The sequence below is a fragment of the Chelmon rostratus genome, chromosome 17, assembly GCF_017976325.1.
Source record: "Chelmon rostratus isolate fCheRos1 chromosome 17, fCheRos1.pri, whole genome shotgun sequence".
Taxonomy (NCBI): domain Eukaryota; kingdom Metazoa; phylum Chordata; class Actinopteri; order Chaetodontiformes; family Chaetodontidae; genus Chelmon; species Chelmon rostratus.
This window is the reverse complement of record NC_055674.1, coordinates 17,449,721-17,465,534: the sequence shown is the minus strand read 5'-3', so window position 1 is coordinate 17,465,534 and position 15,814 is coordinate 17,449,721. Positions and strand designations below refer to the sequence as shown.

General features: G+C 43.1%; 1 protein-coding gene across 1 annotated transcript; it reads right to left on the bottom strand.

The window, feature by feature from the left end:
- Positions 1-712: 712 nt before the first annotated feature.
- Positions 713-14,343, bottom strand: gucy2ca (guanylate cyclase 2Ca). The gene is made up of 27 exons (XM_041957075.1): positions 14,133-14,343; positions 12,332-12,444; positions 10,843-10,910; positions 10,549-10,767; positions 10,333-10,451; positions 9,895-9,994; positions 9,659-9,770; positions 9,429-9,570; positions 8,526-8,611; positions 8,327-8,444; positions 8,044-8,125; positions 7,668-7,761; positions 7,120-7,182; positions 6,952-7,023; positions 6,382-6,486; positions 5,168-5,254; positions 4,814-4,946; positions 4,594-4,731; positions 4,240-4,328; positions 4,014-4,105; positions 3,487-3,645; positions 2,593-2,785; positions 2,162-2,336; positions 1,481-1,579; positions 1,262-1,356; positions 1,046-1,122; positions 713-914 (listed from the first exon to the last, which is right to left on the bottom strand). Exons 1-27 carry the CDS (start codon positions 14,341-14,343, stop codon positions 713-715), a joined length of 3,243 nt encoding a protein of 1,080 aa, XP_041813009.1.
- Between the last annotated feature and the right edge of the window lie 1,471 nt (positions 14,344-15,814).

Genomic DNA, 15,814 nt, shown 5'->3' with positions numbered 1-15,814 from the left:
TTTACATGGTAGATGATTTTGTCAACATTTCAATCAATGGGTTTCCTGCAGGCAACATGTGAACATAAACGGAAAATTTCATGCCTCATTATTTGGATTCTTTTCGGAGAGAAATGACCATGTGGTCGCTACATAGATCTGAAAGGAGGACCCTCACACTAAACTCCATGTAAGGCTGGTGTTGATGAGCGAGTTATTGTACACAGCACAGGAGCAAATGTTGCCACGTGTGATACAAACTGAAAAAAGGCATGTGTCATGCTATTTGTTTTTAAATGTTGTAAAAGAAGATCCACTGAAACCATTTCCAGGTACAATTTCTAGCCACTATTTGTGGCATTGCAAAATGTCTCACTTTGGCGCCCCCAGGTGGCAGTATTCAGTATCAGTGACAGACAGCAACACAACTACAATGATGTTCTCTAAAAAATGTGTGAAAAGGCATCAGTCCCACCACAACAAAACTCAGCAGGCATCTTGAGTGATGCCTTTTCTTTTAACGGAAAATTAGAGCAAGAAGAGAACTGAGACCCCCAGTCTCATTTTTAACATGCATGCTTGTTCCACTGCTGCTCAGCTGTCACTCCAACCCCCCGACTGAGCACAGCTGTCCACAGAAACTTAGCAGTGCTGATTCAGACAGACGCACGCCATGACGCACTTCTACAGCGTCCACTTCTGGGCCGATATCGTACGGAAAGGTCCCATGTGATCACAGGGAGGTGTCGGGGTTGTCTGTGACAGCCAGGTGGAAGTACTCTGGCTGGCTGTCCCCCTGCAGGCTGCTGTTGGTCTCCCTCCGATGGACTTTGGTGCACAGGGTCTTTATGGAGCTCCCCCTCCTGTGTCCACGCTTCTCCTGACTGGACACGATCATCTCGGCCAGGTCCTGCTGGAGCCGCTGGAAGTTCTCCCTGAGACAGTGACACGAGGATTGTATCGGATTCTGACGCATTGTGTTTACATCAGTGGCAGGCTGGAGGGAAATGAGAGTCCAGCTTATCAGAAAGTGTCAGTGGTCACATTGGAGAAGAGTTTTACTCACGCTGTTGGTGGCGTTGGCAGGTTGTATTTTCCCCCAGTCACTCCTGTTAACCAGTATGTCATCTCTTTGCCTTTACCCTGCACACACACACACACACACACACACACACACACACACACAGGAAATGATTGCAGTAACCTCTATCTGGACAGCTTGCATCCATTGTAAATACCTGAATAATAGAGCACATAAAAAGCCAAAGCAAACCCAGCTAACCTTCAGGTAGGTCTCTCCTCTTTGTTCGTACTCAAACTCGCAGTCCGTCCTCTGCAGGATGTTGATGGTGGACTGGCTGACGTGAATCCTCAGAGCTGGAAAGACGACATGAGACAGAATCATGAGAGGGAAACACGGCACAAGTTCAGAAGCTGCACCTCACCATCAACACTGCGACTGTGTTCAAGAGTGTGTGTGTGTGTGTGTGTCGTCTCTTACGCAGGCCCGTGGACTCCATGCGTGACGCAGTGTTGACTGTGTCTCCGAAAAGACAGTAGCGAGGCATCTTGTTCCCCACCACTCCTGCTGCACACGGTCCTGCACACAAACGCACACACACAAGCATTCATGCCTGTTTTTTTCTGTTCCAAATGTGACAGAATTTCACTCCTCCGTGTATCTCTCGGTGGCGACTTCACTTCTTTACCTCCTCACTTCTCGCACATTTCATTATCTGTTTCTCGTGTTCTGCACAAAACCTTTATAATAATGGTGTTATTGCCTCTTACAGTTTTTTTTATTACTTTCATATACATAGCTGTTACTTTTGACACACTCCCTTCACTTGGATAAACTTTATCTGTCATGCAAGAAATGTAGCTCAAAGTGCTGTATTGCTCCATGTCTGTCTGTTCTCATTTATATTTAAATAATCTACCTTATTTCAGTTTATTTATAAGTAAATGTGCTACTTCCATGGATACATATTATGTTCCCTTGACACTCATATGGATGCTTCTTTTGAAATATGTTAGCATTTACATGTCACGAAAAATAATGCGTTACTGTTACATCACAATATACTTATGCTGCATTTTGTTTACATGCGAGAACAAGGATTGCATTAATTGCATTAATCATCATTATTGCATTAAATCAGATATTATGAGTTCCTGTTACCTGAATGCACGCCAATGCGGATCCACAGAGGGATGCCGGGCAGGTGCAGCAACTCAAACGTCCCCACAAAAGCCAGCATGTTTAGGGCCATGTGGGCGATGTCCACTGCGTGCCTGTCGCCATTGCGTTTGGGCAAACCTGATGCAACCATGTACGCATCTCCGATTGTCTCCACCTGAGAGACAGTGGATGCATTAATAAAACAATGGACCATGTATACCAGTCTCTGCTTCCCAGTTTTAGATCAACACTTCCTGTTAAAACCGAATCTAAGATCTAGCTCACAATATAGGTCTTCAACACAGCAAGACATAAACCCAGAAAAACAGCAGTAACATCCTGCCTGAGAGCTTAGCTTCCACCACTTTGACTGCTTGAACAGCAGATTATAAAGGACTCAAGCCTGAACTCAGACCTGCACACTGAAGTACCTTGTAGACATCATGGTGGTCAAGGATGCTGTCAAAGTTCTTGTAGATGTTGTTGAGCATGTCCACCACCTCCATGGGGGTGCTGTAGTGGCAGAGGGTGGTGAATCCCACAATGTCGCTGAAATAGATGGTCACCTCCTCAAACAGCTCTGGTTCCACTCCGCCCGTCTCCTTCAGCGAACGCACCACTGGCCTGAGGAGACGCAGGGAGAGTGGAGAATACTGGTGTTAGCCACCGGCTGTGAAGATTGTTCTATGGGAATATGGAATGAACAGTGAAGACAGGCCTTGAGCTGTAGGTCAGGCACCCAATGCCTCTACATTGTGGGAAAGACCAAGGAAATTAATGGAAGTCAATGTTTTTTAATCATAGAATACATAAAGGCATGCTGTATGATTTTGCTTAAAAACTTCTTTCAAGTATTTGTAAAATGTGATAAGAGACAATAGAGAAAATAAACAGAAAAAGCAGAAATACATAAATAAATACAAGTTAGGATATTTTCACCTGTTTTTTTTATGACAAACATTTTAGCAAACAGTTGCCTCTTTACACATCCAGCATATATGGAGCAGCACCAGCCCTCATGTGTTTCAAGCGACCTGATAAATTGAAGAAAATTCACTCTCCTTATCTGGTTATTGAGCTGATTGATGCTCCACTATGTTAACTGGATAATTGTGCTGAGGAAAGCATGGCCATAAAGCAAAAACAATACCCAAACAGACTAAAATGCTGCAGGGTCGGGTGATAATTCTCTTCGCTTGTCAGTGTGAGCGACCCTTTTCACATCGCGCTCAGCCACCTGATGCTTTATAAGACAGAAATGATGAGCGCAGCTTTGAAATATGTCCCCTCTGTGATATATTGTATTGTGTATTGCGTAAACCTACTCAGGCAGGAGCATAAAGTTGAGGCGATCAGCTCTGTCCCTCTCAGCTTTGTACAAAGAGGTTCGCTCCTCCACCAGGTTCTCCAGAGTCTTGGAGTACATCTGCAGGCGGCGGATCAGGTTGTCCATGTACGTCTCACTGGCTTGGTTGTGCAGGTTACTGTGTCAAAGCAAACATACACAGCATTACTATCAACATATTTCTGCCATTTAATGAATTAATCAACATGTCAGAGAATAGTGCAGCAGGAATAATCTCATAGCAATGAACAGGATTATACACCACGTGGCCAAAAGTATGTGGACACCTGTGTTTTTCACTGTTGACTTTCCAATTGATGGAATTAAATACATTTATTTATGTATTTTAGATGACAGTGTGCTTGTAACTTTGTGCTCACAGGAAGGAGAAGGCTCTTTCCTGTTTGACTGCAGTGCCCCCTTGCGTTCTTTGTGCATGTTTGGCCATGTAGTGTATAAATAAAAGGATTAAAAGTCTAAATGAATGAATGTGTGTTATTGACGTACCTGAAGATCTTACCCAGAGTTAACTCTATTTTCTTAAAATCTGGCCTCCGTTCTGGGTCTTCATCCCAGCAGTTTTTTATCAGCATGTGCAGCTGCATACACACACACACACACACACACACAGGGAGAGAGAGAGAGAGAAAGATAGGGAGTATGGCTTTCTTTATTTATCCCTCATAAGTCGAAGCAGCTTCATAAACTTTTTGGCGTTTGGTGTCTCTCTTACCTCGACCTCCTTCTCTGATGTGCAGTCAAAGTGGAGGTCAGGTCTGAAGTAGTTCATCCTGATGGGAAACTGCACTCTGTGGATCTTCTCTGAGGGATTGGAAGACAATAAGATAATGAAGGTCAGCCAGACCTGGAGCTGAGGATGATCACTGAGTGTGTGGGCGCTGTGTGGTCAGCAGTGCTCTGTATCAACATCATGTTACTGTAAATTGTCTTGTGCTGACACAGATTTTTGCCCTCAAACATCCAAAGTAATCGCTCAGATGTTTCTAAAGGAATGCATTATTCACACAAAAAGCCCCTCCTCAGTAAAGAGTTTAGCTTGTTTTGTTATTTACCGCTGTTTAATTACCTATATTATTAGAGCATAGCTTTGTATAGAAAGGGGCCCGCCTCATCATGATCTCGTGAGCAATGATGGCGTAGCTGTAGACATCGCCTTTCTGAGACACCCCGTCTTTGCGAAGATGCTCCGGCGCCGTCCACACGTCTGAGGGGAGAGGAGAGCAGAAGCTGAGTCGCTGGTATTCTCCATGCTCAGATCAATAACCAGCTGAAAAACTCAGTCTCACCTCGGCCGGGCCTCAGGATGGTGTGGCAGCCAAAGTCAGTGATCTTGACCACCATGCGGTTGTCAACCACGCAGTTGGTGGACTTCAGGCGACCATGGACCTCGATGTTACTGGAGTGGAGGTACGACATGCCCTGTGTATAAAGCAGGGGGACAGTTGTGAGCTGTGAGGAAAATACTCTTGGACAACTCATTATCATATTAAAATGTATAGAACACAATGAACCAGCCTTAACCATGAGGAAAATACTGGTGAATTTAAATAAATCTCACTGAATGAAAACAAATCCAGGAAATTATGTGAAACAAACAATAAAGTGCATGAAGTGACATGCTGACAAAAACAAAACAATACCTTTGCTATGTCATACATGACTGATATCTTAAACTCCATGTCCATGAAGGTTTCGTCTGGGTACGAGATCCTGTCATTCAGAATGTACTGGAAAAAATCAGATAAAGAAGTTCCTGTTTTATCACTTTTATTACTCTGCTTACTTGCTGCACCTGGTTAATGGATTTGTTGAGTGTGTGTGTGTGTGTGTTTGTGTGCGTGTGTGTGTGTGTGTGTGTGTGTGTGTGTGTGATTACGTGCATTTATGCACACACTATTAGTGCTCTTTAAACTGTGTGTCCACGAACGACTTATCAAATGAACAGTAAAGTCATTGTGTGCGGCGGAGAAAGGAGGCCACTGAGCTGTCGTAAACAACATGTTTGTGTGTTCTGTAGTCATGAAGTGAGACCAACATTCGACCACCAGGAGTGTGTGCACGTGACGTTTAACTTTCTTCTATCAGCCATCACCATTTAATTTTTGTCATTTAATTTTGAAGTTGAATGTAGTGCAGCACCTTTTACAGTGTAGTTTACAGAGAAAAAGGTAGAAATTGAACAAAATAATAAAAGTATGGCAAAAATAACAATTACTGTGATTAAAAGCAAGGATTCAATAGATGCATTTTAATCATCCAGGCTACAAAATGACATAAAATGTATGATGACGAGAAATCATTCATAAAGCTCTTATACCTCTGCTAAGGCTACAAAGTTCTCTAAATTAGTTTTTTTTTGTAAGAAAAAAAGGGAATTTGATTTATTTTCTTTGTTTGTTTGTTTCCTGCATGCAGATCTGCATAATGATTTAAAAAAAAAAAAAGAGTCTTGGGATGCATGTTCCTGGTAGCTAATTCAAGTCAGTGCAGTGGTTAAATAATAAAATATAGCAAAGAAAATAAGAAAGAGAGAACTCACTGTGTTAAAGTGGAAACAAACAACTTTTTAAAAAAACGTGTTTGTTGTCAGTTGTGAAAATTTGTGGATTTGCACAGAAAATCATTTATTATTTAACCGACTGTCTGACTTTCTCATTAACTGAAATCTGTCAGTGTGTTCTTCAGATCTACTGTGCTGACAAACAAAAACCTGCCTGTAACCTCCCTGACAGAGTTGTGCATTTATCTTCCAAAGTCTGCTAGAAACGCGTGATCCAGTGTGATAAAATGTGCTGATAGACGAGGAAACATGGCCGCAGCAGGACCTGAAGACAAAGTGGTGGTCTGCTCTTACCCTGAGCGAGCCCCTCTGACAGAGCTCGAACACCCCGAACACTCCGTACTCAAACTTCACCGTGCCGTAGAACTTGGTCAGGTTGTAGTAGTCGATACTCAGCAGCTGGAACATGAAGGAGGCGATGAAGAGGTTGAAGGGAGGGTGGAGAGGGACGGGGGGGTTAAAAAGGTTTGGATGATACACTTGTCTTGCATCAAAAATAACAAATTATAATAACACCAGACATGGATGTTTTGAAGATGATGCAGCGCACAAAATCTAATGCATAGGCAGGAGGAAGCATTTCTTCATGTGCTCACAAAGCCAAAAATAACAGAAATAACTCTAAACTGAAAGTGATGTGGGGAAAGGTCAAATTTAACATGAAAGAAAACTGAGTGTGGAGCTCGAGGAGGAGAGAAAGGTGGAGGCAGCTCCACGTTCTGCTTCCTCAGGCAAGAAACAGGAAAGCACTACAAACACGGGACAGGCGGGGTGATTTGAATGTAGCACAGCAGGCTAGACACTGTCCACTTGAGACAGAAAGAGGTTAAATCAGCTCTGAGGCACAACACAGAGGAGTCTTACAGTGTTGAGCTCAATCCTCTGGTCCTCGCTGAAGTCTCCGTCCACATGCTTCAGCTCTTTCAAGATCACAGGCTGGAGAGACAAGACACAGTCAGACGTGATCGTCTCTTCCTTTCTGCTCTCTTCATGACTAAATATTGATTTTTGGGAGGTGGAATGTCGGTATACCTTCTTATCGTAGCGGCCTCGGTGACTGAAGTATGTGCTGTCCTTCCTCTTGTCGTCGTCAATCTGTTAGACACACACACACGCACACACAGACACTTATAACACTAGACTGATTCTTATTCCATGTTTTTATGTCATCGGACTGAAAGCAGTCACATCTATCGTATCATGCTCAGCTTATCTCATATAGTCTTTTTGCATGTAGCTGCGTCTCTGTCAGCCCCCTAACCTAACAAGATGAATCAATCAATCACTGTGGTGGATCTCGTGCGATCTCATAATAACACTCGCAAACCACTTGTGTTCCTCCAGAAATCAAGCCACAGAGGGCAGCTATCACGTGGGAAATCATTCACAGGCGGAGACTGCATGAAGGAGTACACAGGTCTGGTTTGATGGATGGATTAAAGACTGATGCAACTATTAATGCACCGACTGAAAATGAATCACGCGTGTCAAACATACAGGTAAAATGACACTTGTTAATGAAAGGGCTGCTGGCCCCTGATATAACATGAAGGACGCAGGTGATCCGTGACGCCACTTACCTTCAGAGAGACCGCCTTCTCGTCCAGAGGACCAATCAGATGTTGGTCAATATGAGACCACTTCTTATGCAGAAGACGCTCTTTCCTGTTCTGCCTAACATGATTCACACACACACACACAGCAAATACATAATGAGCACAAGGGATATTTGACTCTTGCTTTCAGAGTGCGTCCAATTACGTTACAGCTTTATACGACACGCTGAGCACATGTGAACACGCAGGAAGAGCTGATTCTTGTCGCCTTTTCCCTGAGCTTCAATTAATTTTTGACAATTTGGCACTCATCAACCGTTGGTCGGGTGCTGCCTCATCTCAAAATCAGCTTCACCCGTGCCAAACACAGCCCATGTGACGCAGCTGTCAACCTGTTTACCTGTAGAAGATGAGAGCGATGGCTGTCACCACGATGACGCTGACGCTCAGAACGATCATGACCACGTTCTGGATGTTTAGGCCTGGAAACACACACACAGGCACACACACACACAGCTGCATTGATAAAAAAGCCTTTAAAAGCCCTCCTTGGAATAGAGGACATGAATTGACACTATATTTAGACTAGAGAGGAACTGTCCTGCATGGTGTTAACAGCATCCAGGCTACAGTGGAGCACCACATCCCTACCTCTACACCATCTGTGTGCTTGTGTGTATTACCATTTAAGTTTTTTGGCACAGCAGAAGGCAGCTGGCCATTATACCAGGGCAGGGCGGGGTTGCTGTTTATCTTAATGGTTTGATTCCGTGACGTGTCGAACACCACCAGGGTTTCGTACTGGAGAGAGACAGAGAGGCAAAGCGTAAGAAGAAGTGTGCACGTTGACCCGGCTGACCGCGGAACAGACGGCCGTCTCACCTTGCCGGTGACAACTGATGTGTAAATGATGGAGAAGTTAACATCTCTGTCCCCGTACTTATCGAGCACATAGTGTCCTCCCATACCTGCTTGAAGAAAGCACACACACAACAAAGAGAGCGCTTTCAGTTACCTGGGAACGGAATAATTGCAATGCAACTGCATTTAAAATTGATGGGCTTCAAAATGTTCTTTGTCAGAAAAGCTGCAAACATAACGTCTTTGCTCTGGGCTTCAACTAGTTGTTAAAATAGCTTGTTTTTATGCCTGACAAACAGTCCAAACCCCAAAGATGCTCAGTTTTTGGTTGTGTAAGACAAAGAAAAAGCAGCAAATCCTCACATTTCATTGAAATTTTTGGCATTTTTGCTTGAAAGATAACTTAAACAATTAGTGAGTTATGAAGTTGCTGATCGAATCGGTTCAGGGACTAATCTGACCACGAGCACCATAAAAATTTTACAGTATTGCACGACCGCATTACCAGGCAACAATCAAACCCACCATAAAACAAAGGCGACTGAATGTTCACTGTGATGTGACTTTCGCATCATGCTGAACTGGACTGGGACCAGTTCTTCCTTGGAGGAGATAAACATTATCGCGTATTATGCTTTGAGAATGATCAGTAGTAATCAGTTTTCACCAACACAGACCAGCAAAGCTCAGTGTACATCTGAGCACACCATCTGTAAATGTTGTGGCTGTGACCTGTGGCTTTGTCAGCACACAAACATGAACTGTAACATCACTGTGCTAAAGTATAAAATGTCCTTTGTTCTGGCTGCCTGATCCATCACTACACCCTCACCCCTGCCTCACCTGTAACACCTGATGACGTATGGGTTGGGATAGTGTTTATTAAGTCTGTTTTGCACTGCAATGCTGCCTGATCATACACACCGTAAAAGGAGACGTTTCCGAAGGGGGTGTCACTCAGAGGCACATCATAGTATCCCTTGCTCCGCTGCTTGAGCATCCTCTCTCTGAGCACTTTGCCGAACAGCAGAGCCCCGTCATGATACCCAGCCACGTAGTCGTTTATCTGCACATTCGACAGAAAGTCAGAAAAAACGAGTCAAGCAGTTAAGCGAGAGCTGTTCTATTGTTTGGGTGTTTACGTTGCCGCCCACCGTCTCGTTGTATGTGGAGTTTGATCCATAGGTGTAGTTCCTCTGTGGCAGAGTGATCACCAGGACGTCCTCCATATCATAACTGGATGTTGTGTTGACATAATAGTCAGGGCTGGAGGAAGGTAAAGGGTGTCATTACCTTTCTTGAACACATTCAAGAGGTCACATCCCTGGATTCTTGCTTTACGCTTGAAAAGGCTTAATGGTCAGAATATTACAACCGTGCGCAGGCTTACTTGTAAATATCGAGCAGAATGAACAAGATGTCCTCATGAATCTGGCCCACCTTACTCTTGATTGAAGCAATGTCTTCCGGTTTCCCACACATGATGAAAACTGAAATGAATGCATCAGATTCATTCCGATAGGAAGGGACATGTTTGAGCTGTACTGCACATTTAACACACATGTTTACCACTTCAGTTTTAGTTTTTGGTGTTAGTGTGCTCATTTTTGCAGGTGTTTGGAGAAATTTTGGGATAAGTTCATCTTTCTCCATCTTTTGCATGTTCGCTCCATGCACGTGACTGTTCTGATTCGTTGGTTTAGCTCTTGTGTAGATATCAGGTAAGATTAAATTTGATTTTTCAGGTCAACATAGACCTTGTCAGGCGAATGACAGCCCAGAAACAAATGCTTAGTGCCCTGAGATGCAACTCAAACAAAATACCCACTGTTGCTGTATCTGTTATTAGCCTTCAGAGCATTGGTCAGCTCATCCTCCGTGCGCAGCATCTCTCTGTTAATGCTTGTGGCAAAGTTGGCAGAAGCTGCTTCTAAAGCATTGATGTACCTGTGGCAAAACAAAGGAGGTAAAACAAAAGAAGTGGCACACACAGCAGCGCTGAATGAGGCAACACAGAGGTCACTCGGGTGAACTGCAGCCTCACCAGAAGCAGTCCTCGGTTGCGTTGCTGGACTTCTTGTAGACGTAGACCTGCTTCCAAGGATATTTAAATGGCAAGCTTTCCTTTATGAAGTGGATGAGCAAGTCTGAGACCTTGCGCGCCGGGGGCAGAATTCGGGTCAGTTTGGGCTTGTAGTCACAGGAGAGGCCGAAGCTCCCGGCAGAGATGACAGGAATGCTCAGGCTCAGGCCAATTTCTTCACTGAGCGGGTGAAAAGTGAAAAATCAGTCCTTTGTTTAATGGTATATGATTAAATAAAAACAGAGTCATACTCACTCCACTAACTGGAAGGTGGCGAAAGTGCAGGAAGGCCCCAGCATGACGCACCCAACTTCACCAATGTTCTGCAGAAAGATACCACAGCAGCGTCACTGTCAATGCTCAGATAGACCATACTTACACAGGAAACAGAGGAAAAACGTGTTTTTATAGTATTATACTCTAGTATCTAGTATTATACTGCAGTATTTCATGATTGACTGATGCAGTTAACCTTTCCCTTAACCTCTCAGCTAGTTCTATTTGGTTTCGTGATTTCCTACATTTCCCTCATCAGTCCCTTTTAAACTTGAACCTGCAGCTGTGGTGGAGAAAGGATGAGCAATATAGGACTTTGTCCTATCAAGGCAAGACAAGAATATTAGCGACTGGCATCGACCACTGCTGCCATGTTTTGGATGTTAGTGTTGTTATTTCCTGTTTTATTTTGAAAGTTTTCCTCATGTGTCATCTTGTGGTTTACTTCCTGTGTTTTCCCACCTTAGTTATTGTTGATTTGTTTCACTTGCCCCTAATTTGTCCTCCCTCCACGGTGTATTTAAAGACAGTGTTTTCCCTCATTCTGTGACACATGTTTCCTGGTGTTTCCCAGCATATCCTGGCATTTTCCAATGTTTCCCTCCATTTCCAAGTATTGCCGGATATTGCCCAGTGTTTCTGGATTATTGCTTTGGTTTTTCCTTGGACCTTTCTTGTTTTTGGATTTCTTTGCCTGTTTCAGCTTTTCTTTGGATTTGCACTTTGCCTGTGTCACCATTCCTGTAAGCCTTTTGTTATTGCCTTTTTGATAATAAATACTTTGAACTGCACCTACTCTGACTTTGTAGTCTGCATTTGGGTGCTTCCTTATTTTCCCCGTCTGCACAAGTGTCACAACTACAATGGCAACCCCTGCAATGGTGAGATTGCTGGTGCAAAGTGGTGAGTCTGCAGAGAAGTGACTGATCATTGACAGTGAGGTGCTGACAAAAAAAATAAAAAACAACCTTTGCTGTTGGTGTTTTAGACATTCGACATTTCCCTTCTTATGAGCCTTTGTAACTGTCCTGGAAATAGTTTCACTAAATGCCTCATTTGTAATTTTACATGTAAGCGGGTCATGACAGCCATCCTGTCCTGGAGCAATAGACATATGACTGTGCCAGCTGAGGGATAATCTAGGGATAATAAACGATCAAACTACAAAAAGGGAACTTGTTGTTACTGTACACGGAGCCACAGCATCCGGTGTGAACACAGAAGAGTTCAGTCCCTTGTATCTCAAAGATAAGAGACAAACACAGAAAAGGAAATTCAGGTTTTGGTTTCTCGCTCTCATGTGAGAAAGTTTAGATACGTAAGTGGTGTTAGAGACATCTTTAACCCTCTTGGTGTTTCCTCCCCTAAAACGTTTTACCACAGCGCCCTTTATCAATTTGACCTCAACTCATGCACTGAAAGAAACACTTCATACACTTTAGACATCTGAGCTTTTGCCCACACTCACATGCAGCTTCTTGAGGATTGCCACTCCCTCACAGGTGCTGCTCCCACAGCCCTGTCGGTTGTACAAGGTGGTGTTGAACCCGTTGAAGTTGGCCGTCAATGTGAAGTTTAAATCTTGGGTCACGGAAAGAAGATAAGAGTTGTTAATATTAAAAATGAACTCATTAATCTTCTTGCATGGGCTGTTAAAATGAGATTAGACTGATTTATTGCCCACTTGTTTGAATGTGGCCTTTGATTTCTCCCACATGTACATTTACAGCAACAGCAAAAATTATTTAAAGCCTTTCATGCCAGCAGTTCCCACCTGTAGGTCCGGACCCCCAAGACCTCAAGATAAGAGGGGTTATAGAGGTGATAAAACATACTGTACATACAGCACTACAACCTGTCCTATTTACATGTTGCATGTTGCAGTTGGATCAGAATCAGTTAGACATTAGATTCGTTTAAGTGTATCGAACATGCTTCTTTGCTTCATCTGAGACAAGAGCAGCCACTACACAGCATAAATAACCCAACCCAGGCTGCTAGAAATTACCCTTATATACGACTAATTTGCATTCAGAATTACGTTGTGCTGACAAACATAATCGCTGCCAGGATTATGTTCAACATCTGTGTGACTGAATGAAACACACGCTGGAGTGGCACGGTGGAGGCCGGGGTGGGTGAATAGTGTACAAAGTGCAGAACTGTGACACCAGAATCCAGGATTTATGTCCAGGCTGTGGTCAGGTTTAGGCAATAAAGACACTCTGGTTGAGGTCAGGGGAAGATTGTGATGGCTGCTGATGTTTTGTGTGTTAAAACTGACCATGATCTTTCCCGGACATTAACTAAGTGCCTAAACATAACCATACAAAGGGTCAATAATGCTGTATTCACTATGAGTGGATAGAGCATCCCAATATTGCTTTTTTTGCCGGAAATCACATGAAATAAGTTGTCAGTAAACATTATTTACTCATTGCATTAAAACAAAACAATATTCAGTCGCATTATGTTAATTGCTGTTGCTGATTAATTGTATATAAAGCTAATTTCAAGCAGACAGGTTGCTCCTGTAGGGCTGAGTCTCAAACCAAACCTTACCTTTGGGTGCCAAACACCATGTGTCCATAATACTGAGCATCAAAAACTGTTAAGTACTCCTGCTGGCTTTGAAAGTCTGGTCAGAGCCTTAAGACTTCCTAAGTTCCTGATTAAAATGAAAATGTTTCCGGTTTTAGACCATTTCATTTAGCTGAGTGTGACTTCTTCCACGGCTGCTTGTGTTAGGACATTTGACATTTAACATGTAAGACTTTTGGTTTCTTTAGTTATATGAAAAAAGGATTTTGTAGAAAAATTAGTTACATTTCTCAGTTTTGGACCAAAAAAGGTACTGGTACCAGAATCAGATATCATGTCAGCCCTTGTCCTGAAATATTTAGACTAGATTAGACTTTATTGATCTCACAATGGAGAAATTTCAATGGTCAATCAGTCTTGACTTTCAAATGAAATCTTAACTCTTGCTCAACAGCATGCAGCAACTAGTTCACACATTCATACCAAGCATGTTGACTTTGTAGTTCTCTGTTTTAATGCTATTGACTTCCAGCAATTTGAACTGCCTATGCTGATGTCCAGCCATATGGAGCTGATTCTTCAGTTCTCCTTTGTCAGTTTTTGCTGTTACTTTAAGTTAGTATCATCTTTTTTGCCATTTTTAAACTGTTGCTGTGGAGAAACATATAATTGTAGATTATAAAGAATTATAATCTGTAAAGCCTTATTTAAGGACTACCAGTCCATACCGTGGTTAATGTTCTCCAGTCTGTCCTCTTCAATGGCTTGTTCCACGGCCGCCTGCACAAACGGCCGACTCCACTCATAAGTGTTGTCCTCCAGCAGCACGACATTCATGGTGTATTCGTGGTTCGCTGACAAACAGTCGTCCAGCATCTTGTTGGCAACCACCGCCATTACCAGCGCTCCCAGGTAAAGTAAACCGTGCAAGCTGTACATCTTGATCCTTGAGATTGCGTGTCTTTTTCACAGCTTCTACATGTCAAAACATTATACAAATCTGTTCAGATATCTAACAGGCAGCTGACGGCGAGTTTTTACGTGCATCCACCTGAACAGATCCTCTCCACTGACAACAGTCCAAAAACAGAAGTCTCAGATTCAATGTCCAGCATCCAGCTGAGAGAAGAAACAAACTTTACACTCAACCACTTTTAGTAATTACAAAAGCAATGTGGACTGAAGACAAGAAACGCAGGCTTCTCGCCAGTTGTTCCTCTAGTGAGAGCCTGAGATCAATAATCTCCCACCTTGGTGTGGGCCGGTCTACCTGTCCTCCATACGTTAATGAACAACTGTCAAGTGACAGTCGATGCACCAGTTGGAGGGAGGGCAGGGCAGGAAAGACTCCCACACTCCATCTGGACTGACGCCTTACTTAGAAAGAGATCATAATTCATCCTGTTCGTAAACAGGACGTTTAGGTCTGCCTCTTCATTACATCTCCTGTCTAAAACAAATGATCAAATAATCTTTGATCTGGTCTTTGGTGGCCAGTCTGTCTGTGACAGTGTCAGAATAAAACACCAGTATCTTTGTTCATTTGACAATAGCAGATTAACTGTAGTTGTGGCTTATAGAATGGCAAAAAGGGGAAAAAAACACAGTCAGTGGAATGAGGAACTAACATTTTACCTTTTTACGCAGTCTGATATGTTCTGGAGACTTTCTGTTCAGGGCAGAGGTGGGGGAAAGCTTGCAGCGAGAGAGGGGCAAAGGTCACAGGAGGCCATAAAAGTGAAGGCTTGTGTGGAGCTGATAAATATTGTCTGCTGTAAAAGATGGGTGGATTAAGCCTATAAAAGTCTTAGTCAAACAGCCCATAAACCTCTGTCACCTCATTTTGAGACAGCTAACTGTAATCCTCACAATACATTACAATACTGAGCCCAATCAGAAGTGTAGACTGCAGACAGACGCATTCATTTTTATTTGTTTGGGTGCAAGAGAGCCAGTAGAGTTACAGTGTTTTGTTGCTCCCATCCCAACTCGTTTGAAATGTGTTGCTGGCATCAGTTCAGAATAAGCGGATATTTACAAAAAGTTGATGAGTTGAAATATTAAATATGTTTTCATGTGTCACTGCCCTGCACAGCCTCAGGGAGCTGATTTGAATTTTCTTGAAGAGAAGAATCAAATTGTCACACAAGCTTTAAACGAGAGAATGTTTGGATTAGTGCTTGAAAATAACTTGAAATAGTTGCTGATTAGCTGCAAGTGAATTTAAACGATCTTGCTTTCTGAAGTTGTCAGTTAGATTTGCCGTCCTTCCAAAAACTTCAGCTGCGAACGTGGAGAAGGACACGGAAGATCACAAACGCATGTCGTGTCCTGTGTTATCACGCAGTGTGATTCTACCGCGCAATACAAACATTTATTCCCATTTGGCCTCATCCTCAACATTACCAGG